Below are 24368 nucleotides of genomic sequence, written 5' to 3' on the forward strand. Positions count from 1 at the left end.
GTGCAGGAGGAAATCTGAAATCCTCAGGCCTGCAGCCCTGATTCCCCTGGGCAAGCAGAAGGGGCCTCCACCACGGGGCTTGTTTGGGAGTGGGGAAGGAGGCAGGTGCATGCCTGGGAGCCTGACCTGAGAGGGGCTGCCCTCAGGGGACCACTCAGAGGTCTGATGCACAAATGTAGGAGCTGAGTGGCAAACCTTGGCTCAGACAGATGCGGGTTGGGCTCTGCATTGGAAACTAAAGGCTGCTGTCACATGATTCCAGGTGATCAGCTGGTCACAGCAGGACTGGGGAGAGGCTGCAGGGGGTGAAGAACAGGGTCCAGTCTCCTAGAAGGAGAGGGTGGAAAGAATTAGGTAGGGTTACGTGGCAGGAAAGCTGAACCAGAGCATCTACAGGTCAGGCTGGTATATATGGCACCACGCAGCAGGAAGTGTAAGGTTCACCACACCCCCTACACTCCCCCACAGCACCCAGGCACATGGATGTCCAGGATCTGCGCGTGTGATCTGGGGTGAGAGCTGGGAGGGCTGTTGCTGCTGGTGACTGGCGTCCATCACACCAGTTCCAGGGCAGCTGTGCCCATTTCCTGTGGCTGCTGTAACCAACCGCCACAAACTGGTGGCTCAAAACAACAGAAATGTATTCCCTAACAGTTCTAAAGGCTAAACATCTGAAGGCAAGGTGTCGACAGCTCCCTGCTCTTTCTACAGGCTCTGAGAGAAAATCTGTTCCATGCCTTTCTCTTGCCTTCTACTGCTGCCTGCAGTCCTTGGAGCTGCTTGTCTCATAGACCCATGGCCCCACCTCTGCCCCCATCACCATGTGGACTCTCCTTGTGCGTCTCTGTCCTCACACGGCCTTCTCCTCTCTGTGTGTGTCTGGTCCCTTCTTTTCTCACAAGAACATCAGTCATATTGGATTCGGGCCTCCCTTATTCCAGTGGGACCTCATCTTCACTGATTATATCTGCAAAGACCCTATTTCCAAATAGGGTCACATTCTCCAGCACTGGGGATTAGCACTTGAACATACCTCTTTGGGGGCAAACTTCAAGTCTGTAGAAGTTTGCTTTTCCCAGGAAGGAGCCTCCACCACACCTTTCCTTGTTGCCAGGGCCTTTGTACTATTGGGAAGGAAGCTGAGTGGAAACTTGAGTCATGAAACATCAAGTCTTGAAAACCACAGGTGTGAGTCCTCCCTGAGTCAACCAGTTGCTCATCCTTCACCAACTATACACCTCAACTCAATGGGATTTGCACAAAGGGCTTTGAGGAGATATTCAGAGTTTTCATCATTCTTAGTTAACATATATTAGGTTCTGTTCCTCTAGTGCTTAAGCTGGTCTCTGGAAAGAAGTCGCCGACTTAGTTCATGACAGAGGGCTCTGCATCGTGTGTGCCCACTGCCTGTGACCGTGTCTGACTGACTTCTGGTCAGTCACTGAGCTTGAGGAGAATGGCACTCAGTGCACAGAGCCTCCCAGGGCCTGCAGGGATGCTAGACAACAAGGCCTGCACTGTGGCCGGGAGATCCTGGGGAAGGACAAGGGGGAGCTAAAAGGACCAGCTTGTGTCAACCAGGACCCGAAGGACAGGACAGAGAAAGACATGTTGTATGTGATCCTGTGACTTCATTATTGATCTGGATTTGCTTGTCCAGAGGAAATTGCCTCCACTCCCTGGTTCCAGCCCTCATTCCAGGAGCGGAATCAGTGCCAGAATCTTGTAGATTTGGCCTGCCACATGGCCACACTGCTTCACTTCAGCCGGGCTGTCAGGACTCCTGTCACCTCACCATCCTCTTCATTTCACGTGACTGTCTTTTTGTCTTCTGTTCTTCCCTCAGTAGCATCATTTTTCCTTCCCAAGTTAACAGCCCTACTATGCTTCCTGTCTTGTTCTTTTCTACCTCTTCTTCTTCCCTCAAATGGCAAATATCTTACTATCATTTTCCTTGATTCCCTTCCCACTGACTTCTCCCTTTTTGTGTCCCTATAGGTGCCAATCTCCCTTTGTTGAAAAACAAAGCGTGTTTCTTGACAGGAAACTGATAGTCACAAACATCTGACACCATAGCTCCAGAGTATTTGTTTAAAAATGTGTGGCTCCAAATGGAAACATCAGCAAGGATGAGGAGGATGGAATGTTTCTCTCCAGAAGCGAAGAGAACAGTGCTGGCACGGTCTGCCATCTCGGGTTTGAGAAGATGGCCACAGGAGAGTTAGAGCAACAATCCAAAGATAGCTGACCTAGTCTGTGATGCTGAAACACTCCAGCAGTTCCTCAGCCTAAAACACACACAAATCCTCAGAGGTCCCGAGTACATCTACGAGACCAAAGGAACTGGCCTCTCAGCAAAGGAAATCCAGGGTGTTGTAAAAAGGGAAACAATTGAATTAGGAATAATTGTTTTCATTTTAATATATTTGAGGAACAAATCAAAGGTAATAATTCAGCTTCTTTAGGTGGAATTGGTTTGCAGGAATCCTTCAGAGGAAAGAATAGTAAATAAGCAGGGTAAGCAGAGGGGGCTTCTTAGCATTTAAAATCCTTTGCTCACTCAAGGGGTACTGCAGCAGGAATCTGGATAGGAAAAAGGCTGAGATAATAAGGTTCCACTTGAACAGCAGGATGAGGAATATGCGTCACCTTGGGAAAAAGAGAACGGTTATTATGAACAGTTATTAGGAAATGGAAGTCTTGGCAGAAGACAGAGCCCAGGATCATGTAGGGGCCCCAGCCACAGGTGGGTTGAGATACTTAGAGCCCTGAATACTGAAAATATTACAGTGTCCCCATATCTAATTAAAAATAAACTTACTAAGCTGCCAGATAAGTGCAAGGAGTCCAACAGAGCTCTGTTTTTCCACAATGACTATTTCAGATTTTCTTTTGAAAGCAAAACATCCAAGAAAAAAGTTTGGGGATCAAGGAGTGGAGGTCAGAGTGAGGGCACACCTCAAGGTGAAGATGTGGACATGGTCGCAGGAAAAATCAGATGTGGGGCATCTGAGGAGGCAAAAGCACCGAGGAGAGGGAGAGGCAGACGCATTTCTGGGGCAGGAGGAGAAGCAGGAGAACTCATCACCTGGCAAATAGCAGAGAGATTTCAAAGGGAGCAGCTGGTCCACGGGGTAACTTGCTGCAAACAGAACCTCCTACCATGTTTCTTGGGGCTGCTGCCACAGAAGAGGGAAACCAAGAATGCATTAAACATTGTTAAAGTCAGCTAAGCCACCATCTATGGTAGAGAAAGAGATTTACCATAGTATTTTAAGTACAAATTCTAAGCAGTGTTTCACAAACTTTCACTAGCCAATGACAATTTAATAGACTGGAAAATTCCTAACTCAGGACCAAGGCATTGTTGCCCAGTTTTGCCCAAACCCAGAAGAACATCAACAGGAATGAATCTCATTGACCTGTGTCACACCTAAACCAGGGTGTGGAATTGTTTATCTTGCCATTACCAGAGAGATTATCATAATCTAATGGACACAGCTCTCCATGATCAAAGTGAATTTGACATGAAAGCGCCCTTGGCAGATAATATAGGAAAAACTTCCAGTGTATTACAACTGTAAATTGCACACATTGCCCATTGTAATTCCAGTGTTGATGCTGAAAAAGCTTTTGATTGCCTAATGGATTATTATTAGAAAATATTAGAGGAAAGAGTGCAGAAAATTTCCTAATGAAAGTGAAAGAAAAGAAGGTTTAGAGGAACCGAAGGTTCATATAAAAGAAATAATCCAACAGACCTGGAACTTGGAATAAAAAGAAGAACATAGCCTCTCTCAGTTGTACAGCAGACTCTCTTGCAGTTCTATAAGTGATCACAAATCACAAAACTTAAAAATTGGAATTTTCAAGTTCTATTTGACCATTTAGAGGTGTTATAGTTTATACTAAAATCAAACTGTTTTATTAATCTATTTTAAAGTGAACCACAAAATAATTTTAGCAACCCACAATATTCAATGTTTACTTAATTAAAACTGGTTTGTAATTTTAGAGGCAATTGGGAATAAATTAAGCTGGAGCCATAAAACTGAGTTTTTGACTCAGCCTTTGTCATGAATGAAGTAGGAGGCTTTGGGCGAGTCACCCCTTCACAGGTCTCAGTTTCCGAATCTATAAAATGAACTTTGGTAAAATCATCTCTGACTTCCCATCCAAATTTAAGATTCTAATTCTATTTCTTCAATCTCTGATCGTATCATAGAAAATACTGCAAAGTCATATTGTGTAAATGCCAAAAAGTCCATTAATTTAGCCAACTCTCTCTAGATTGAGATCATAAAGATGCTTATATTGATCAAAATTTCACTTGCTTGCTATAGAACACTAATTTAATCAGATATAAAAGCAATGAGAAAGTACCTCTGCATCTGTTTTTAATAATGGGAAATTATGCCATCAGATTCTTTGAACAAAAGAGCTGGGATATCCTCAGAAGATTTTATAAATCAGAGACAGATACAAGGAAGATGGTATTCACTGTTTTAAAAAGCTTTCACAATGTTGACTATTTTCAAGCTATTTTAAGATAAAAAAGGAGATGGCAGTCCCCCTGGATGCCCAATGAAGCCACAAGTGCAAACATACTTTTTCAGAAGAGCCGTAACAAAAGAAAGCCTTTTGGGGAGCCCTCTATCCCAGCCAGTCCTCACAGATTTACTAAATGTTTGTGTTAGGTGGAGAAACAAATACCAGAAAAGGTCACAGACTTGGCATCCTCAGAACAGAAGTGCTTCCAGCTAGGCAGAAATCCACGAGCGCTAACAACTTGGAGAAGCAATTCCTCTGGTGCTCCTCATCATTGATAGGAATAGTAAATTCCACGCAGCATGTGAGTGCTGGGACATAGAGGTGAGCAAGGCAGATGGGGCTCCTACCACACGGATGGACTCAAAGTTCCTACCGACATCCATGTCTCCTTCTGTAATGCCGTTGTCTTTACTTCTCTGTACAATGTTTCTCAGGCTATTTCATTGGTTCCGCCTCCTTCCCAAGACTGGGAAGGGGTGTGGCATGGGTTGTGCGAGGTTGCATCCTGCTTCTACCGCTCACTACTTGCGTGACCTCAGCATGTTACTTCTCCTGTCTATGCCTCTATTTCTTCATCTGTGAAATAGAGATTCTCCAGGCACCTACCTCATAAAGTTCTAAAGAGGATAAAATATCCTGTGCAAAAATCTTTAGAACAGCCCCTGACATACACTGGCACCCAGTGAGTATTAGCTGCTATTGTGATGTGCCTAGTATTTGCCTGTCTGCTTTCATTCTTCTATACTTTGTCCCCCTGCCACTCCACCCATTCTCCTGACCTCAGCCTACTCCCCAATTCCAGGGTGATTCCCAGATGCAGAGCTCCAGTTCTCATTCTTGTGGTTATCCCACAGCTAGCTTATCCCATCTTCATTGCAAATCGACTGGACTTGGGTCCTCTTATTGGCTCTATTTAGGGGGCCTTGGGTGGGTCCTCTAAACTCATTGAGCTCCTGTTTCCTCACATATATAATGAAGTGCTAGATTACAGGATCTTTAAGGGCGCTTGCAATTCCAAGATTCTGCAACTCGGAGATCTATGTCTGAAATGCATGACATTGTCTGGCCTTTCAAGTCATTTCTCTGAAATAAAAAAAAAATTCTACTTACTGGTGACAATCTCCTCCCAGTCCCAAAGTTTAGAATCCCCATGTCATCTTGGAATCCAGCCCTTTTCTCCACAATCAATTGTCAACTTATAGCCAGGTATGCATTATCTTCCTTCCTTTGTTTGGCTCTCTGCTACCTGCTGTCAGCCTGGTTTAGTCCTTTCTCCACTTCATATTGAATGATGTTTATCATTTCCTAATTGACCCTCCTTTTCCTGTTTACTCATTATTCATTAATTCTTTTTGACCCCTTAATTGAAGAGGAATATTCTAAGCATACAATTATATTGGGATCTAAAAACCTATTTTCCCTGCAATTTTGTCACTAATACTTAGAACTACTAGTCTACAAAACTTGAGACAATGTTAATAAGCACATATATGGTTATGATTTTATCTTTTTGTTATTTTTTATCAACCGTGATGATACATTAACCTCAGTTCCAGTGATTTTTTTTTTTTGCCTTAAATTCTATTTTGTCCAATATCAGTATGTTTTATTACTCAGAATGTATCTAGCCTACTCCAGTTTGGGCACTGTGCCTCATGCAGAAGGCACACATGCCTACTAATATGAGTAATCCAGTAGGGGAACTATTCTAACCAGTGATGACAGTGTGGCATGGTGAGTGCCATGGTGCAGGCTGCTGTGGGCATGTGGCTCTGCCTGGTACCACTTCCATCATCCCTCTTTGTACAAGGACCTTCCTCAACTCCCCATTGTCTGAAAAGATAAAAACCAGTTTCTTTGGTAATCTGGCCTCCACCTACCCTAACTTAAGCTTTGTTATTTTTTATTTTTTGGCTTTCTTCTCTGCCTTGGTTTTCCCACTTTCTCTCAATACTTTTTGCCCATTTCAATTCTCCAGTTATCAGTCCTCCTTCCTTCTCTACTGTGACCCCCAAATTATACATATCCTTCAAGGCATATGTGTTAAAAGTACAAAGTCAAAGAAAGCATGAAGCCTTCTATGGGTCCACAGCGATATCCTCATCACCTCATTGCCTAAAGCTAGTTTAATGCTCAGCAGTCCCATCTCACATGATTTCCCAGCTTTCTGCATCTGTGTCCTGTATCCTCAGTGAAAATGTGCCACGGTCAAGGCTGATTCTACTTTGTGTCCTCCCCGCCATGTCCCCTATTATAGGGATGTGTGTACAGAAGGCACTGAATAATCGCTAAACAAATAAATGAATGAATAAGGTAAATGTTGGATTCTTGATTAAAAGTAGAGTTGATGAGAGTGTAATATTAAGGGACCCACAGTATTTAATAAGTGCAGGATAACGTTCACGCTGACACCTGATTTCTGACTTTCTGTAAGACATGGTGAGCACCCACGCATGGGCAGGTGTTATTACAGACCATCTGGCTGTCAGCCCATTGCCTTGGAGATGACTTCACTTGACCTGAATCCCCAGTGCTGCCATTCTGCACCTCCAAGCAGCATCTCGCCCTTGCAGGGAGGGCTACTCCTGGGTAGCAGAGCGTCCCCCTGGAGAAGTGTGCCAAGGTCAGACTGACTTTTCGTATTTTTTTTAAAGATGCTCAGCCAGACTTTAAAAAGAAAGGTTCCTTTTTATTCCCTGTTGTCATGGCACCACCAAATACTCCTTTGGTTGCTTGTTTTTGCACAGTATCCATGTGCTCAGTGCTTTAAGCACTACGTTACTCAGGAATCCAGACATGATAGTCTCCGTGTTGTGGTTGATCCTTGCCTATCAGTCTGGCCTGGTGTCCTCAGACTTCAGCTCACAGGCCACTGCCCTAACCACTCTGCTCAGCTTTTTGCTTTTTCTCACCCACTCTGTGCCCAGTTGCTACCTCTCTGCTGGGTGAGGCTCAGAAACGTGTCCTGCCACTGCCACTCACTACCCGGGTGACCTCAGCTCCATCCTTTGTCCTCTGTGCCAGTTTCTTCATCCATAAAATAGAGATGCTAGAGGTACCTGTTCTTCACGGCCAAGTGGGATGAGCAGAGCCCACCCAGACTAAGTGGGATCATCTCTGAAGTTCCTCTGCTGATCTGTTTCTTTCTGACAATTTTGTTGGGGAGGGGTTTTCTGTACTCTGCTTTTCCATCTCTAGATCGCTGGAGTTCTGGGTCACCACACTCGCTGCTCCCTCCACACATAACAAATCATCTGGGAACAGTCATTCATGTGCTGGGCTGTCTGACTGCATTTAGTCTGAGTTCCCAGGAGGAATCAGGTACTCTTATTACCCTGGGCCTAGGAGCCCTCTGATAATGAATGCAAAAGTGGGTGTATTAGAGAATGAGAATGTGACCTGTGAATGGGGTTAAGTACCTTTCTGGGAAGATGACCCCTGGTTTATCCAGCTCCCCAGAAGGGTCTCTGACTCCCTGCTGGAGTGTACAGTCCACTGCACTGGTGGTCCCTCCAAGGAGAGTGTTCACACTGGCCACCCACATTGCTGTAGGTGTCATTTGCAGGACACTTCCTTCCTCACTAAACAATTTTTGCAGCTCTCAAGTAGGGAGGAAGAGGGAGGGGAAGAACAGAAGTGACATTTGACCCGCCAGCAGCCTTTCAGGTAAAGCTGATCTTGTCTTCTTAGGTTGTGGTGAGTGGGGCTAAGGGGCTCCCATCTGCTCCTCTAGTCAATGCCGTAATATGAATAAAAATAGCAAATAGTTATATGTGTGCACACCACTATTCTAAGGGTTTTGGATATTTTATTTAATTTTTGCAATAATCCTACAAAGTGAATATCATGATTTCCTTTTTTAAAGATGACGGAACTCAGTTGTAAAGAGAATAATTTGCTCAAAGTTCTACATCCAGTGATTAGCAGAGTTGGGGATTTGTACCAAAGCTGGCAGGTCTTGAGCTTGTGCTCACAATCAAGCACAAAATTCTTTACTCAGTTACAAGCAGATATTTGCCAAAGGTGAACCTACTGGGATATAAACTTCTGTTTATCTTTTTTGGAATGGTCCCTTGGGTAAGATATTTTAATAGGTATTAAGAGATAGGGGATAATTTACATTTGGTAGCAAGTTAGTAATAAATTTTTTCATAACCGATTTTACTCCCAATATTCTAATAAAAAGCACATTTCCTGATACTTGCTTTAGACCCACGAAAAGCCTTAGTGTGTAGACCCCACCCGACTTGGGCTATGGGGCTCAGTGATGGGGCTGCCAAAGGCTGGTGCCCACTTCCTTTGTCTCTTCAGCAGTGGGTGTTGAGCATCTCGGTCCTGCTCCTCTTTTCATTCCTCAGCCTTTCGAGTTTTCTCACCTGTTCTTGTGCTTCCCAGGCAGGCACCTGCTCTGCTTATGGCTCAGAGTCCCCAGCCTTCCTGGGGTCTAGGCATTGCCCCGAATGCCCATTGGCCTCCCCAACAGACAGCCCTCTTGTCTCCCTATCTGCCCTGCTAGTGTCACTCCATCTCTTGGGCTGGACACCTGGGAGTCTTTCTTTCCTTCCCCTTTTTCTAGTCCCTCATCCAGGACCTTACAGGCCCAGCCACCTCACCCCAGAATGGTTTGGAACCCAGGCCTCCTGCCCACCCCCAATGTCTTGCCTGCCTCTCCCTCCTGACCCAAAGGCCTGCTGCTGCAACAGCCATCTCGACTTGGCCCCTCACACACATCCAACTACACTCCGTCCTCTGACAAAGCTTCTCAAGATGACAGCACCTCGTGGGACCACTTGCTGAGTGCCAGGCCCTGCCTCATCGGCCTCCACAGTCATCCTAGGAGGCCCCACCCACATTTCCCTCCTGCAGACCAGAAAAGGAGGTTTGCGAAGTTGAGTGACTTGCTGAGACACCATGTCTGATGGTGTGAGAGCTGGGATTAGGGTTCAGCCAGCGGCTGTCAGTGCTGGGGGCTCAGCCACAGACCTCCAGGGTCGCGGGGCAATCGCACGCCGTCCAGCACGACGTGCAGGTGCCAGCCCCCGCGTCTGGCCCAGCAGCACCACACCTGTGCTCCCTGCACACTCTGGGCGGTTTCCCGTCTGGAACATGCACCTGCTTCCTACCCGCGACACTTTTCTTTTAGGCTCAGCTCAGGCCTCACCTCCCCCCGGAGGCCAGGTCAGTGCCGTCAGTCCCTGTGAGCCCCGTCAGACCCCGTGTGAAAATCATCCGCACATCCACCGCACCACTGAGGCTCCGGGGCCGTGTCTGCTCCTACGGCCCCAGAGCCTGGCTGGAGACGGACCGGGAGTGCACAGTCCCGGTGGGCGTCTTCACTTGCCTCGTGTAAGGGCCCTCCGATATCACCTTGGGCTGTGCACACCCGGTGAGCAGGCTCTGCGACTGCTGGGCGGGCTCCAGGCCGCAGCCGCTCTGCTGCCCGGTAAGCAAGAGGGCTTCAGACCCGCGTGTGGAAGGATTAGAGCTTTCGCTTCCTTTGGGGACAGGTGCAAGCCTAGAATCACAGGACGGCAGTGCGACCGGTGTGCTTCCGGCTCTTACCGCTTCCCTGAGTGCGTTCCCTGCCGTTGCAACAGAGATGGGACTAAGCGAGGAGTCTGTGACCCGGACACGGGGGCCTGCCTCTGCAAGGTAAGGCGGAACGGGCAAGTGCCAGGGACATCAGCCCGTCAGTGAGGAAGTTCTCGCTGAGTCAACACGCGGACACGTGGGGAATGGCTGACCACGGCAGGTTTCCACAGTGGTATAGCATTTAATAGCCATTATCTCAGTTGATAGCAATAGTTAGAAAAGCCCTCTCATCCTTTGAAGAGGCTGCAGACCTTAAGAATATGATGACAGGTATAGACTCTTCCCAGGACAATCAATGCAAACGTTAGTCTACGATTTCAAGAAGTTCGTGGGTTCCCCAGAAGTCTGTTCCTGGCCCCTGGGCTCCGTTCCATTAGTAATCTCTGCTCCAAGGGGTTCCTCCAGGGGCTAGGCCAGCTCCCAGTCCCAGCAGATGTTTTGAGGTGATAGTAAATGGGATGAGCTGGTCCCCTCATCTTGTGAATCCTTCTGGTGCTATTTTTCCACCTTTCAGATGCCAAGGGGTAATTCTTAGGACATTTAAAAATTCTCTCCTCTGTTAGGGTGTGGTATAATAGTTAATGTGGCATAAAAACTTAACAACTATGTGTCTTAATGTTTTGTTAGCATCCATGTTCTAATGTATTGGTATTTAATATGTGTAAGTAAGCTCATTGCAATTAGGGAACCTTTAGAAGAAATGATCTCGTTTCATGTTTTTCTTCAATAGGAGAACGTGGAAGGTCCAGAATGTAATGTGTGTCGAGAAGGATCATTCTACTTGGACCCAGCAAATCCCAAGGGTTGTACCAGCTGCTTTTGTTTTGGAGTAAATAATCATTGTCACAGTAGCCATAAAAGGAGAGCTAAGGTATGGAAGGAATTAGACTCTTTCTTTTTGTATTATTACTTCCTAATGTGGAAGAAATGAATTGGTATGAAACATGTGAACTGTGGTAGAATTCTGTAGGTATTGCTTTGTTAAAACATTAAACATTGCCCTGACCGTTCCTTAGCTTGTTCTTCCCACAGATGTCCTCAAGCTCAGTCTGTCTCTCAGGTCTCTGCTCTAGTGTCTCATGCTCAGAGGGGCTGTCCCTCACTACTCCCTACAAAATGGCTCACCCTGGTCGCCTTCCATGTGCTCATCCTTCTCCGGGAACTCCAGAGCATTAATCGCTCCCTGACACCACGTACTTCTAACTTTACAATTTATGTGGTATGTGTCTTCCTCCACCACTAGCATGTAAGCTCCTGATACCTTCCCAGTGCCCATAGCAGTGTCTGCAAGGTAGCAGATGCTCAATAAATACTCAATAAATAGAGTTTGTTGTTCCTCCCCCTGTATTTCTTCTCATCTGCTTATCTTCTTCCTGTTTACTTTCTTTCTCACTTATTTTGCAACCCCTTTTCTTTAGCCAGCTTTTAAATTAACTCCATGCAACTAAACTTTTGTTGTCTTTATTGTTCCATGAATCAGTAGTCTCGTGCTTGCTTTCTTATGAATAATGTCACATCCAACAAGTCTTCAAAGAAAGATTAATTTTATGTATTTTACTGCCTGCCTCCCAAAAGAAGCTCAGGCTTGTAACTGGAAAAAAAGTAGTTTGTAAATCCACTCTGAAGTCTCTCCATACCCTCAGGGGAACCTGGAAGCATTAGGGATCCCCTAGCCTATGCCTTACCCATTCCTTCTTTTTCCCTCTCATAATTTAACTCCTGGCTTCCTTTGTGATGAGGGAAACACTTCATTATGGTGCTGCACTTAGAGAAAAATAATTATAGCAGAGCACCGTATTCCACCTTACATCTTCTCTATGAGGAGCTCACTGTTAAAAGGTGCCCACAGTCCTGGTTATTATTCATGTACTATTTATGTATTATTTGAATAGTGAGCCTTTGCAAAATTCAAAAACCAGGATGTGTGCTGGGATACAAAGATAAATCCCACATACATATAGTCACTGTCCTCTGAGAACTCCTAGTTCTCAGGAGGGGCCGTGGTGGGCCAGCGCTCTATCGCAACAGGCCAAGGGCAAGTTCAAGGGGAGAGGAGACACATAAAGGAAGCCTTTGGAGCAAGGCAGCCGCCCCACGGTTCCCTCTGTCCTGCACAGTTCAGCCATTGCCAGAGAAGCCACAGGCAGGCACATGTTGTAGGCCTCACTTTTGTGTTCCAGTTTGTGGACATGATGGGTTGGCGCCTGGAGACTGCAGACAGAGTGGACATGCCCGTCTCATTCAACCCGGGCAGCGGCAGTGTGGTGGCAGACCTCCAGGAGCTGCCCTCTGCTGTTCACAGTGCGTCCTGGATCGCACCTCTCTCCTACCTGGGTGACAAGGTAATGATGTCCGGCTCTCTGAGACCTTGCTGGGCCTCCTCCATCAGGGCATGAGCTTCAGTGACTAGGTGTCTGGAAAGAAACATGAGGAACCTCAGGTCACTAAAACTGAAGAGTTTAGGTTAACTACAAATGCAGAAAGACACTGCCTATGGGTGGGAGGGGCTGAGACAGGAGAGCCTCATATACCCCACATGCATTAGCTCCCCACCAAAGGAAACCATGCACAGTGCCTTTCTCAATTTTTACTTAATGCCAAGGAATTTTACTCCAGGGAAATAATAACTTAAATAATACCTTTTGCAAATGGGACTTGTATGCTTTTAAATGCCAATGCTGAAAATTCTTTGTTTCAAAGCAGAAGAAAGGCTTCTTGTCAGAAAAACAAAAGCTGAAAAGTGACTCATGAGTTTATTAAAAGCAGCCCAGGACCCAGTGACAGACTTTCATCAGCAGAATCACATGCAGTTGGTTAGACACCCCTTGGGAGCTTATAGACTCCATGCTCTCCCTCTGCTGGATAAATTCTTATTCTAGAGCCTGGCCAGCTACGTCCTTTATGAACACGGAGGTGTGGGCTTCCTGTAGAAACATTAGGTGACATACACACCTGGTAGCAAAGGGAAGTGCTGTTGAGAAGGGGTGATTGCATAGAGGCCCACTCAGGTGAGGCCAAATTCTCCCATCCAGAAGGACTAAGTGTGAGGGTCTTGTCAGCCTGCTGAGGCTTCTAATTCTGGCTTCTGGTTGGAGGACTATGACCTTTGACCTTTGAGAGTGAGGAACGTTGCTTCTCTCATATAACCTCACTTGTCCCTCTCTTAATCTCCTCTTCACCACCACGTGGCGAGCCCATGTATTGGTTATTACTGTGAACAAATCACCCCAAAACTTAGGAGCTTAAGGCAGCAAACAGCATGCCCAGTTCCTATAAATCAGGAATCCGGAGTGGGCGGCTCAGGGTCTCTCAAGAGGTTGTGGTCAGATTGACAGCCCAGGCCGTGGTGTTCTGGACTGGAAGATCCACTTCTGAGCTCACTTACGGTTATCAGCAGGCCTCTGCTCCTGGCTGACTATTGATTGGAAGCCTCAGTTCCTCATGACATGGCAGCTGCTCCCCCTAAGCAACTGAGACAGACAGAGGGAGAGAGAGACTGAGAAGCTCGAAACATAAGCTGCCCTCTTTTTATAAGCTAATTTCAGGAATGACATGCCCACGCTTCTGCCATATCTTACTCATGGGAGCCAGTCATTAAGTCCAGCCCACACTCAGGGAGGAGCATTCTGCTCCATGTCTTGAACGCAGGAGTGCTGAAGAATTTGTGGACATATTTTTAAAACCACCTGAGTCTGTCAAAAAGGCAATACTTAATCTCGATAAGATGATTCGAGGTGTTACTTTGGACTACCTCTAGACTATTAAGATCACAAGTCTGTGAGGCTTCATCAGGTTGTAGATTCTAGGCAAGCATTTCAGGGGATTGGGAGCCCAGATACACTGTTCCTTCCCACCTGCTCCCAGAGATTTGCATTTTCTGATAGAGGTATTTTGTCCTGCCTGCTCTGAGGTGGTGTCATCTCTGATTTCCATCCCTCGGTCACTGCTTCCTTTTAGATCAGATTTTATTTTAAGGGTGGAAAGTACCAGGACCAGGGGTAAAGTTGCTGTCAGAAAGCTGTGACCATTCACCTCTTGTCTCCACCATGATCATGCCGCACACGTGGCATTGACAGAAAGTCCATGTGCCCAACGGACCAGTCAAACACAGCCCGTGTACCCAGGAGAATCCACCATCACTTGGGAAATATTCACCCTCTGCTCTCAAGGAAGTTTCTTGGAAAACTAATTTTTAGATCATTTTATAACTGATAGGTATTAACCAATTCTCTCAGTTAAATAAGAAACCAAAGGCCTAGACTTTTAGAATAGCCATGGATTAAATGAGCATTTTTGTCTACTAGTTATCTAGAATGAAAGGATCTTGTGTGATTCTGTGGGACTACTATTTTTGTTTTTAAGAGAAGTGTCTTCTGGCTTGTAAAACTCAATCATGTTCATGTTAAACATTTTAATTGACATAAAATGGTATAAAGTAGAAAGTTAAAACACCATCTCCAACTCCACTTTCTAGAGATGACCACTGTTAACAGGTCATTTGTGATTCTTTCCAGGTCTATGCCTATATACCTTTACGTGGGTTAATGTTGCCATAGTCCCTTTTAATGCTTGTGCTGTTGATCCTATTATTTCAATTTTAGGTGTCCTCATATGGGGGCTACCTCACCTACCAAATCAAGTCCTTTGGCCTACCTGGTGACATGGTTCTTCTGGAACGGCAGCCAGATGTGCGGCTCACTGTAGGTATCAGACTCCAACCCAAGTGGCAGAAAGTGGTGGTTGCCATTGGTACTAATCCAATTTTAGGACATCTTCATAAGCAGCCTGTAAAAAGTTCAGATTAAGTCATTTCCAGTATTTTGTGGAAACTATCAAGGAAGTTCAGAGCATGTAACACCTGCTCAGGACCCTCTGCCTTGGCTATCCCAGCCCCAAATGTTTTTTTTTTTTCTCCCTCCACAAAGCACTTCTCTATGTCTCACCCCTGCTTCTTCTAAGTTGTTGCCTCATATTAAACCTTTTTGTGTGTCTTTCAATTTAGCCTCACAAATGTTTTTGAGACCTGCCTGTTTGTGAAGCCACATTGTTGGGCTCTAATGACAGGTGATCCCTGGCTTCAAAAAATGTCATCTGAGAGGGGACACAAGATAAATATGTAAATAGCTACAAGCCACTGAACAGTGTGTTTGAGGCAAAGTTCAAACAAGACTCTCTGGGAGCTGGGGTCCAACTGGGAGCTCACATGGTTAAGACATCCTCAGAAGACTTCGTGGAGCAGTTTGGTTTTGAGCCAGACCTTTAAGAATGGGCATGAGAGGGGACACACCTCCAGGGGCAGAGCATAAGGTGAGCCGGGGCGGGGGCAATGCTCAGGCACCGTCAGGTTGGCCATGTTATCAGCGCATGTCAAGTCATTGAAGACGAGAAGCAGAGTGACATCACACACTATGTGCCAGGCACACAACCCAGAGCTGCAATATAGAAAATTCCTTGAGTCCAGAGGCAATATCACATCCCACACTGGATCCCCTACAGCATAGGGCTCAGAACCTTGAACAAAGGTTGGGGTGCTAAAGCCTGAACTTGACTCTGTTTCTGACTTGTTTCATGCAATGCAGTGAGCACTTCCTGAAGGGTTTCTTGTGTCAGTCACTGTGAAATAGGGACTGGCAAGTCACACACCTCATCATGGCTGATGACCAAAAATTCTGGTAGAATTTTTGTTCAGGCACTACTGTGTTGGGTTTTGTTTTTACTGGCACCCAAATTCATTGAACAGTTGCTTTGAAAATTCCAAGGAACCTTTGCAAAACATCTTAAAAATAAAACACCAAAGATTTTAAAGTTATAGTCCAAGGGAAAATATCTGCACAATGGAAAGACTGTCTTGGCAGTTCTATATTTCAGTTTCATAGTTTTTCAGAGCTTCTACCAAATTCAAGCCATTAGTAGACTTATACTTTACTGCCAAAGAGTTTCTTATGCAAACTGTTGGAATTTTTGTCAGAGAAACAATGAACAAAATTGCTGCTTAATTTTATCTTCAAACAAGGAAAATAACTTAGGTTTATGAAATATTTACTCTGCTGCTTTGTTCCAAACCACTGTGATTAAAAACTTATGGGGCATCTTTCTTAGAAAAGGTTTTCAATGGTTTATGATAGCAGATAATGCTTTTCTTTCTGAAACACAAGTGCTAATGAATGGAACCATTTTGGGTTTGGTGCTACAACAGGAGAGATGGGGCTTTTGCATGTGGGTTTGGAGTAGGCATGCTGTTGGTGGGTGCTGACCTCCTCGTTATGCCCCATTAGGAGTCCCTCAAGAGCCACTGTACTGGGGAGGTGGGTGGGGAGGCTGAGAGTAAGGAGGCTGGATCCCACACAGTGCCAGCTCCGCAGCTCCCTGTCAATGCAGTTTGCTCAGCTGGGCCCTGCCAGCCCTTCTGCCCTACCCACCCTCCTCTCTGACCCACCCACCCAGCACCTCATGCATTGGCTGCAAAGCATGTTCTGAGGTTTTCTTGCTGTTTTTAAAAACTTTCCCCATCTTTTTAGCCTCTTTCAGTCAAGAGAATTTTCCTGGTGTCCTATTTGTGAAAACGCACTATATTAGGTATTGTTATTCTGTTTCCAGGTCACTAATCCTTTTGCTAGTCAGTTCATTTTGCAACTATTTCTTAGAATTAGGCATTTCACATAATGCAGATCCATAGACATTTGTTCTTAGAGCAGCTTTGAGCCTCAGACCATCCCAGCCGAGGCACTAATGCATTCCTGTTTATTCTCAAGCAGGGTCAGCACATGTCTGTCGTCTATGAGGAGCCCAACAGCCCACGGCCGGACCGGCTGTATCACGGGCGCGTACAGGTGGTGGAGGTAAAGGAAAAGCATGTGTGAAATGGTTCTTGATGATCCTCTTTGTTCTCTGAGTTCTTTCAAGCAATTATAATTCTTGACATATTTTATGAATTTTAAATATTAATTATATTTATAAAAATGTAATGTAAATCAAACATAAATTATATAAAATACAGAATTTCATCTTTAGAGGGCTTTGTTTATATTGTCTTTATGGCACTTGGCACTGTCTCTCCTGTTTTACAGTTAATTATCCTTGTCTTATAAACCCTGTGAGTTTATAAATGCCACGATATAGCTCCCTCTCATGCTCAGTGGCTAAATTATGCTTACCATGAATGGACTGAAAGCCACAAACATGTCTAACACTAAAAGAAATAATAGTAATATAGATAAATAAAGGTAAGCTCATCAACTCATAAAATATTATTATATTTACTTGGTTATGAGAACTCCTGTAAAATAGTGTTCTATTTGTGTTTTTAAATATGTCCAGTACGTCAAGGTGATGCTTTTTCAAGTACCTTGAACTCACAGACAGATTTCAACATTTCTGTACAGGTCCACCCATACAATAGAATACTGTTTGGCAATAAATGAAACAAAGTGTTGATATCCACCACAGCGCGGATGAACCTTAAAACATCACACTGAGTGAAAGGAGCAGGGCACAAAAGACCACATACTGTGTGATTCTACTTATATGAGAGAGGTGCCAGCAAAACTGGTGGAACAAGAACCTCTAAAGATTATGTCCTCCATAAAAGCAATCAGAAAACTGGCAAAAATGGTCAGAATCAATGATTTTAGAACACTGGAAATTAACCAAAGCCTTGCAGCAATCTGAAAAGCATTTATTCAAGAAAAAATGGCTGAATCTTGGTAATAACATTAAGCTTTTATTCCCACCCCCACGCCTCTTCAGTTCCACATTAGCCTTGAAAAGCAATAGCCCACCGTCAAGGGGAATGCCAGTAGCCTGGCAGCCACCAGTAGAGTGGCATTGCAGCTCCTTCAAAGCCTCATTGCCAGAGAACTGTCATGACTTGACTTGCCTGAATGTTTTCTGGAAGATGCTACTTGCAAGGCTGTGTTTTTTTGACTTGACTTGGAGTTCTTCCAACATGAAAAGCCTTTTCTCTGGGGCTGTTGTTGGAAACATTTAGAGGCAACTGTTTAACTTCATGGCCACCTGAGGTGGTGGATAATAGTTGGGGCACACAATAGGCTAATCTCAAAACTTAAAAAAGCTGGGGGATGAGTTGTTCACAGGGACTTGAAAAGCTCCACTACAATCCTTGGAATGTAGAAGGCCACACACACACAGGGATGTGAGCATGTTCAGGAAGACCTGAGATGGTCCTAAGCCGTCACCTCTGGTTGTCCTTGAGGCTCTGAGGCTCTGTGCAAGCTGAAAGTGGGGGCTGAAGGACAGTTGTCAGCTGCCTGGCTGAGAGGTGAGGAGTCCCCCAACATGCAGATAGTTGCCTTTTGCAAAGACTAGGAGACTTCTTGGCCCAGGCATTTAAGGAAATCTCTGCCCAGTGATTAGGTGACTACTCAACCAACCAAACAGAGACTTTAGTGGTCACACCTGACAAAGAATACAGACTTTACAGAATTAGTTCATAAAAGCAGCTAAAGAAAGACACAACAATAAATAGAAACAGCAACAGATCCTAGAGAGTGGGAAGAATACGATTTCCTGAGTTGCCACATTATATTATTTTAAATATCCAGTTTTCAACAAAAAATTATGAGGTATGAAAAGATAGAACAGAGTGTAGTCTATACACAAGGAGAAAAAGCAATAAATAGAAACTGGCCCTGAGGAAGCCCAGACATTGGACTTAAGAGACAAAGACTTTAAATCAGCATTTTAAATATGTCAGAGAACTAAAGGACACCATGTCTAGAGGAACCAAAGGAAAATATGAGAACAATATCTCACCGAATAGAAAATAGCAATAAAGAAATAGAAAGTATAAGAAAGAACAAAATAGAAATTCTGGAGTTGCAAAGTACAACAGCTGAAAGGAAGACTTCACTAGAAGGGCTACTACAGAGTGAATTGTGTCCCCTCAAAATTCATATGGTGAAACCCTGACACCTCCACTCCACCCCAGGTGAAGTTGTACCTGAAGTAAGGAAGTAATTAAGGTTAAAGGAAATCATAAGAGCAGAGCCAGTAACTGATGAGATTAGTGTCCTTATAAGAGGAGAAACCAGAAAGCTCACTCTCTCTGTCTGCCATGTGATGGCCCAGTGGGAAAGCAACCATCTGTAAGCCAGGAGGAGCATTCTCTCTGGGAGCCAAATTGGCCAGCATTCTCATCTGGAACGTCCAGCCCCCAGAACTGTGAGGAAATAAATTTCAGTTGTTTAAGCCACCCAGTCTAGGGTGTTTTATTATAGCAGCCTGCGCAAGCTAAGACAAGGGTTCAACAAAAGAGCAGGCAGAAGAAAGAATCAGCACATTTGAAGTTCAATTGAAATTATCCTGTTTCTGGAACAGAAATAAAGAAGAATGAGGAAAAACAAACAGACTCTCAAAGACCTGTGAGACACAATCAGGTGTATCAAGATGTACATAATTGAACTACCAGAAGGAGAGGTGAGAGAAGAGGGGAAGAAAAAATGGTTCAAGAAATAATGGCTGAATACTTCACAAATCTGATGAAAATCATTAATTTACACAGCCAAGCTTAACAAACTCCAAATAAGGTAAATGCAAGAGACCCAGGCACAGAAACATCATAGTAAAGATTTTGAGAGGCAAAGATAAGGAATCTTGAAAGCAGCGCAAGAGAAGCATTTGATCACATACAAAGGGGCCTCAGTAAGATCAACAGTTGACTGTTCACCAGAAACCATGGAAGTCAGAGCGAGTGGGATGGCCTATGCAAAGTGCTGGCAAAAACACAGTCAACAAAGAATTTCATATCCAGCAAAATATCCTTCAAAAATGAAGGAGAAATGGAGACAAGTCATTATAAACAAAACAGAGAATTCATTGCCTTCCCTACAAGAAACACTAAAGGGAACATTTAGGCTGAAATGAAAGGACTTAAGGACAAAAACTCAAATCCTCTTCAGAAATGAAGAGCACTGGTTAAGGTAACTACATAGGTAAATATAAAAGGCCCTGCAAATATATCTTGTTTGTAAATCTTTTTCTCTCCTATCCGATTTAAAAGACAATTGCATAAAGTAATAATTAAAATCTGTGTTGATGGACATACAATGTATAAAAATGTATTATCTATGCACAATGGAGCACGGAGGAAATGAAGCAAATAGAAGCAAAGTTTTTGTATATTATAAATGAAGTTGGTATTTATATAAATTGTCCCACATGGGCAAATCCATAGAGGCAGAATGTAGAGTAGTGGTTGCCCAGGGCTTGGGGCAGGAATGGGTAGTAACTACAAATGTACAAGGGGTTCTTTTTTGTGGGGGATGAAAATGTTCTAAAATTGCACTAAATTGTACACCCAAAATGAACTGTTATTGCATGTAAATAAGATGTTAAAATCATAAATTAAAATTACATAGGTATTATATTTGTATGTTAATAATTATAGTTACATTTGTTGAATGTCTACTACATGCCAGGCACTCTGCCTAACACTTTATATATATTATATCATTTAATTTCCTTTAATCCTCCTGATAGTCTTGAAAGATTAGGCATTCCTATGCCTATTTAAGAAATCTGGTAACTGAATTTAAAGGACACAACAGAATATAAAGCTTAAAAATGAAGGCTTTTACATAAAAAGATGCTTAGCGTCATCAAACATTAGATAATGCAAATCTGAACCATAATGAGATACCACCTCATACTCTTTGGGATGGCTACTAGTGAAAAAAAATAGAAAATATAGGTGTTGGGAGGGATGTGCAGAAATTGAAACCCATGTGCGCTATTGGTGAGATTATAAAACAGTGCAGCCAGTGTGGAAAATAGTATTGAGGTTCCTCAAAAAATTAAAAATAGGATGACCGTATGATCCAGCAATGCCACTTTGAGGTATATATCCAAAAGAATTGAAAATAGAATTTTGAAGGGATATTTGCACACCCATGTTCATTGCTGCACTAGTCACAGTAAACAGGGGATGGAAGCAACTGGAATGTCTGTGGACCTATGAGTGAATGAAGAAAATATGGCATATACATTATTCAGTCTTAAAAGAGGGGGAACCCTGTTGCATGCTAGAACATGAATGAAATGTGAGTCATTATGCTAAGTGCAATAAGCCAGTCACAAAAAGACAAATACTGCATGATTCCACTTACATGAGGTATTTCAAGTAGATTCATAGAAACAGAAAGCAGAATGGTGGTTGCTAGGAGCTGGAGGAAGGGGCAGATGGGAGTTATTGATTAACAGGTACAATTTCAGTTTTATAGATGATAAAGTTCTAGAGATCTGTTGCACAACATAGTGAATATAGTTACCACTATTATACTTTATCCTTAAAAATGGTTAAGACGGCAAATTTTATATTATGCGTGTTTTACCAGAGTAACAAAAAATAGAACATGAATGTTATGGAATGGAAACTCTGTTGGTTTCCCTGTATCTTCTGTACTCACTCTGTGCCTGCACAAACAAAAGTCCATTTTTAAATAAACGTAACACTGGGAAATCTGATTTCATTTTATTGTTCCTTGTTTCCTGATTTCATTTTACCCCCATTTCACATGGCACTTTCTCTTGGGAGCAACCCAGGATATCTGAGTTTTGAACATAAATCTATCTCATACCTACCTATCTTATTTATCTTCCTTTATGCATTTTAAATGTCTTTTCTTTGACTCATTATGGGTTTTCTGCCTCTTTAAAACCCCGGGAAGTGCACTTGCCAGAGGGAGACCTCGCCTCTGTTTTCACGTGTAGGGAAACTTCAGACATGCCAGCAGCGGTGCCCCCGTGTCCCGGGAAGAGCTGATGATGGTGCTGTCTAGACTGGAAGGCGTGCGCCTCCGAGGCCTCTACTTCACCGAGACCCAGCGGCTCACCTTGAGCGGGGTGGGGCTGGAGGAGGCCTCGGACGCCGGAAGTGGACGGAGAGCACAGAACGTCGAGATGTGTGCCTGCCCCCCTGACTACACTGGTGACTCATGTCAGGTAGGAATTCTCCTAGACCTTAAAGTTCCCCCAGGGGACTCACGGGGCTGGTTCTCCTGGCTGCTGTGCAGCACTCTGTCTGTCAGGTGTGGCTGTGCTGTTGCTTCTATCTTACCTGGACCACCTTCAGCTATTAAATATGAGAAAGAAATCACACGTGTCTCAAAATCCATAGGAAAACACAAGGGCTCAGTAGATGCTGGGGGTTGTAGTAGTGGGGACTTTGTGGGAGGGAAGGCAGAAGGAGCCCACCATGGGCATTTCAAAATTAAGCTGCGCTTTCCCCGGGGCTGACCCAGGGTCTTGTGCCCTTCTCTTATCCTGAACCTCCCTGCCCACTAATAGAGTTGTAGTCCATGCCAGATCCATCTTGGACTTTGAGGGGACATTCAGTCCAATTGCTGGCTTGCAGCAGGTCCTTATTTGAGGCCTGGTCAACATGACTTGTCCTCAGGTAATTAAAATGTGCCATAAAATGAAACTATATCATATCTCAAGCTGTAAATGTGCTCTCTTCGAGAGAGAGCGAAGGAAAGTGTAACAGTCAGGACAACTGTGAGGAAATAGCAAACTGTCATTCAGTGTCTTCCATATCCATATCCATATCCATATCCATATCCATATCCATTTCCATATCTATCCATATATATGTGGATTTAGCAACAGCCTTCACTTTCTCTCCTGACCTCTTGGTAGCAGAACCCCCCCCCCAAAAAAAAGATAAAGTTTTTTTTTAACCTGCAAATACATTACCTGCTGTGGTTTTCTGGGGACTTCTCACTTGTAACATTTGGTCCACAGGTGCCTACATTCTTCTTCCCCCTTCCTTCTCTCTCTTTTCTAGCCCAATGAAATAAAATGCATAGCCCAGGGGACAGAGTGGAACCTCTAGATTCCCATCCTCCTGCCTAGGGCGTGTTCTCTGTGCGTGACTCAGCCTGTGCTTTACAGCTGCTCTAATCGGCCAGTGTCTGGCGGGGTGAGGTGGGTAAGAGGTGATGCGTGCCGCACCTGGCAGGAATTACCGAGCGCTGAGCTTCCCAGTGAGACTGTTAGGTGTGCTTTCTCACAGGCTGACTCATGGGTGAAGTTTACAGGTGGGGCCCCCTGCCGCAGACAGCCCGCTCTCCCTGCATCAGGCAGGCCTGGGCGCTGGAGCAGGAAGGGCAAGTATAAGAGGAAGAGGCAGAGAGCTTTGTGTGCAGCCAGCAGGACGCCCGGGACCACAATGGCCCGGGCAGTGAGGTGGTCAGGCCCGAGCGTGGGATGGCTATGGATCTTTGGGGCAGCCCTGGGGCAGTGTCTGGGCTATAGTTCCCAGCAGCAAAGAGTAGTGTTTCCTCAGCCTCCTGGTCAAAGCCATCTGCAAGCAAGTTATGTGGAGTTTAAACCCAGCCAGGTAACATCCCTTTTAAATTTTGGTTTGGGATGGGGATGGGTTTCCAGCTTTGTGACATTTTAATTTAGGATAATGAATGAGTAATGGGTGGGCTAGGGGAGGGTCCGGTGACCTTTCTGCCCCATTGAGTGGCAGTGTTTATTTTGGTTCCCAACAGATTGCTCCTCTGAGCAGTAACCACAAACCCCATAAACATCAGCCCCCCTGGAAATGCCAGGACAGCTGAGAGTTTGAATGCTTGTGGGATGTTAATATATTATGAAACTTTGTGCCCTTTCAAGAGTAACCCAAATCTTAGGACAAGAGTCCAATGCCTATAGGCTTTCCAAATTCTGCTTGATAGAAAAGTTACCTATAAAGCAAATCCTGGGAATCAGTGAAATTGGGTTTAAAAAAAGTGATGAGATCAAGTTTGTATAATAACAGATGTGCTTCAATTTGCCAGGCATTAAACACTCATAAATTCTACTCTCTCTCTCTTTAAACTTCCTGGATTTTTACATGTATAAAGAGAAATAGATCCTATGACTGCTGAAATAGCCCCAGAAACCTGCTGGGGGAACAATTTTATCGTTTGTACCACAAAAGTTTGTTGGAAAGGTTATCCTGAAAAATGATCACTTAAAAAAGTGATTAGTTGCGAAGGTCCTTTACTGAAGTAATATATTAGGATATGTTCATTTTCACTTAGAGTAAGTCTTCAATATAATCTGAATACTTGAACTGATATATGTATAAAATGTGTTTGTTTTTTATATAAGTGAGAAAATGATTATATTTCAGTAACTGACAAACTTTCTGAGAGTCACGTGATACATAATTCTTGCAGAGCACTTTTTCTATATCTAATCAAAAGCAAATTCAGATG

At 44.2% G+C, this 24368-nt stretch overlaps 1 protein-coding gene and 1 long non-coding RNA gene across 8 annotated transcripts in view; one reads left to right on the forward strand and one right to left on the reverse strand.

Moving 5' to 3' along the window:
• The window catches only part of LAMA3 (laminin subunit alpha 3), a 240036-nt gene that overhangs the window by 141335 nt on the left and 74333 nt on the right, over positions 1-24368 (forward strand). For 6 of the 7 annotated variants that reach the window (XM_073212898.1, XM_073212899.1, XM_073212900.1 and 3 more), the window contains 6 exons: positions 10059-10203; positions 10874-11014; positions 12324-12485; positions 14745-14843; positions 16899-16982; positions 21871-22101. In XM_073212898.1, the coding sequence (XP_073068999.1) occupies positions 10059-10203; positions 10874-11014; positions 12324-12485; positions 14745-14843; positions 16899-16982; positions 21871-22101 (862 nt within the window). Of the gene's footprint in view, positions 1-10058; positions 10204-10873; positions 11015-12323; positions 12486-14744; positions 14844-16898; positions 16983-21870; positions 22102-23183; positions 23501-24368 lie in introns of those variants that run through there. The other variant, XM_073212904.1, reaches the window with a different exon arrangement.
• LOC140843429 (uncharacterized) lies at positions 12439-22963 on the reverse strand. The gene is made up of 3 exons (XR_012121187.1): positions 22855-22963; positions 14797-14928; positions 12439-12557 (listed from the first exon to the last, which is right to left on the reverse strand). It is a non-coding gene; the product is annotated as an uncharacterized lncRNA (long non-coding RNA).

This window comes from Manis javanica, chromosome 9 (genome assembly GCF_040802235.1).
Source record: "Manis javanica isolate MJ-LG chromosome 9, MJ_LKY, whole genome shotgun sequence".
NCBI lineage: Eukaryota > Metazoa > Chordata > Mammalia > Pholidota > Manidae > Manis > Manis javanica.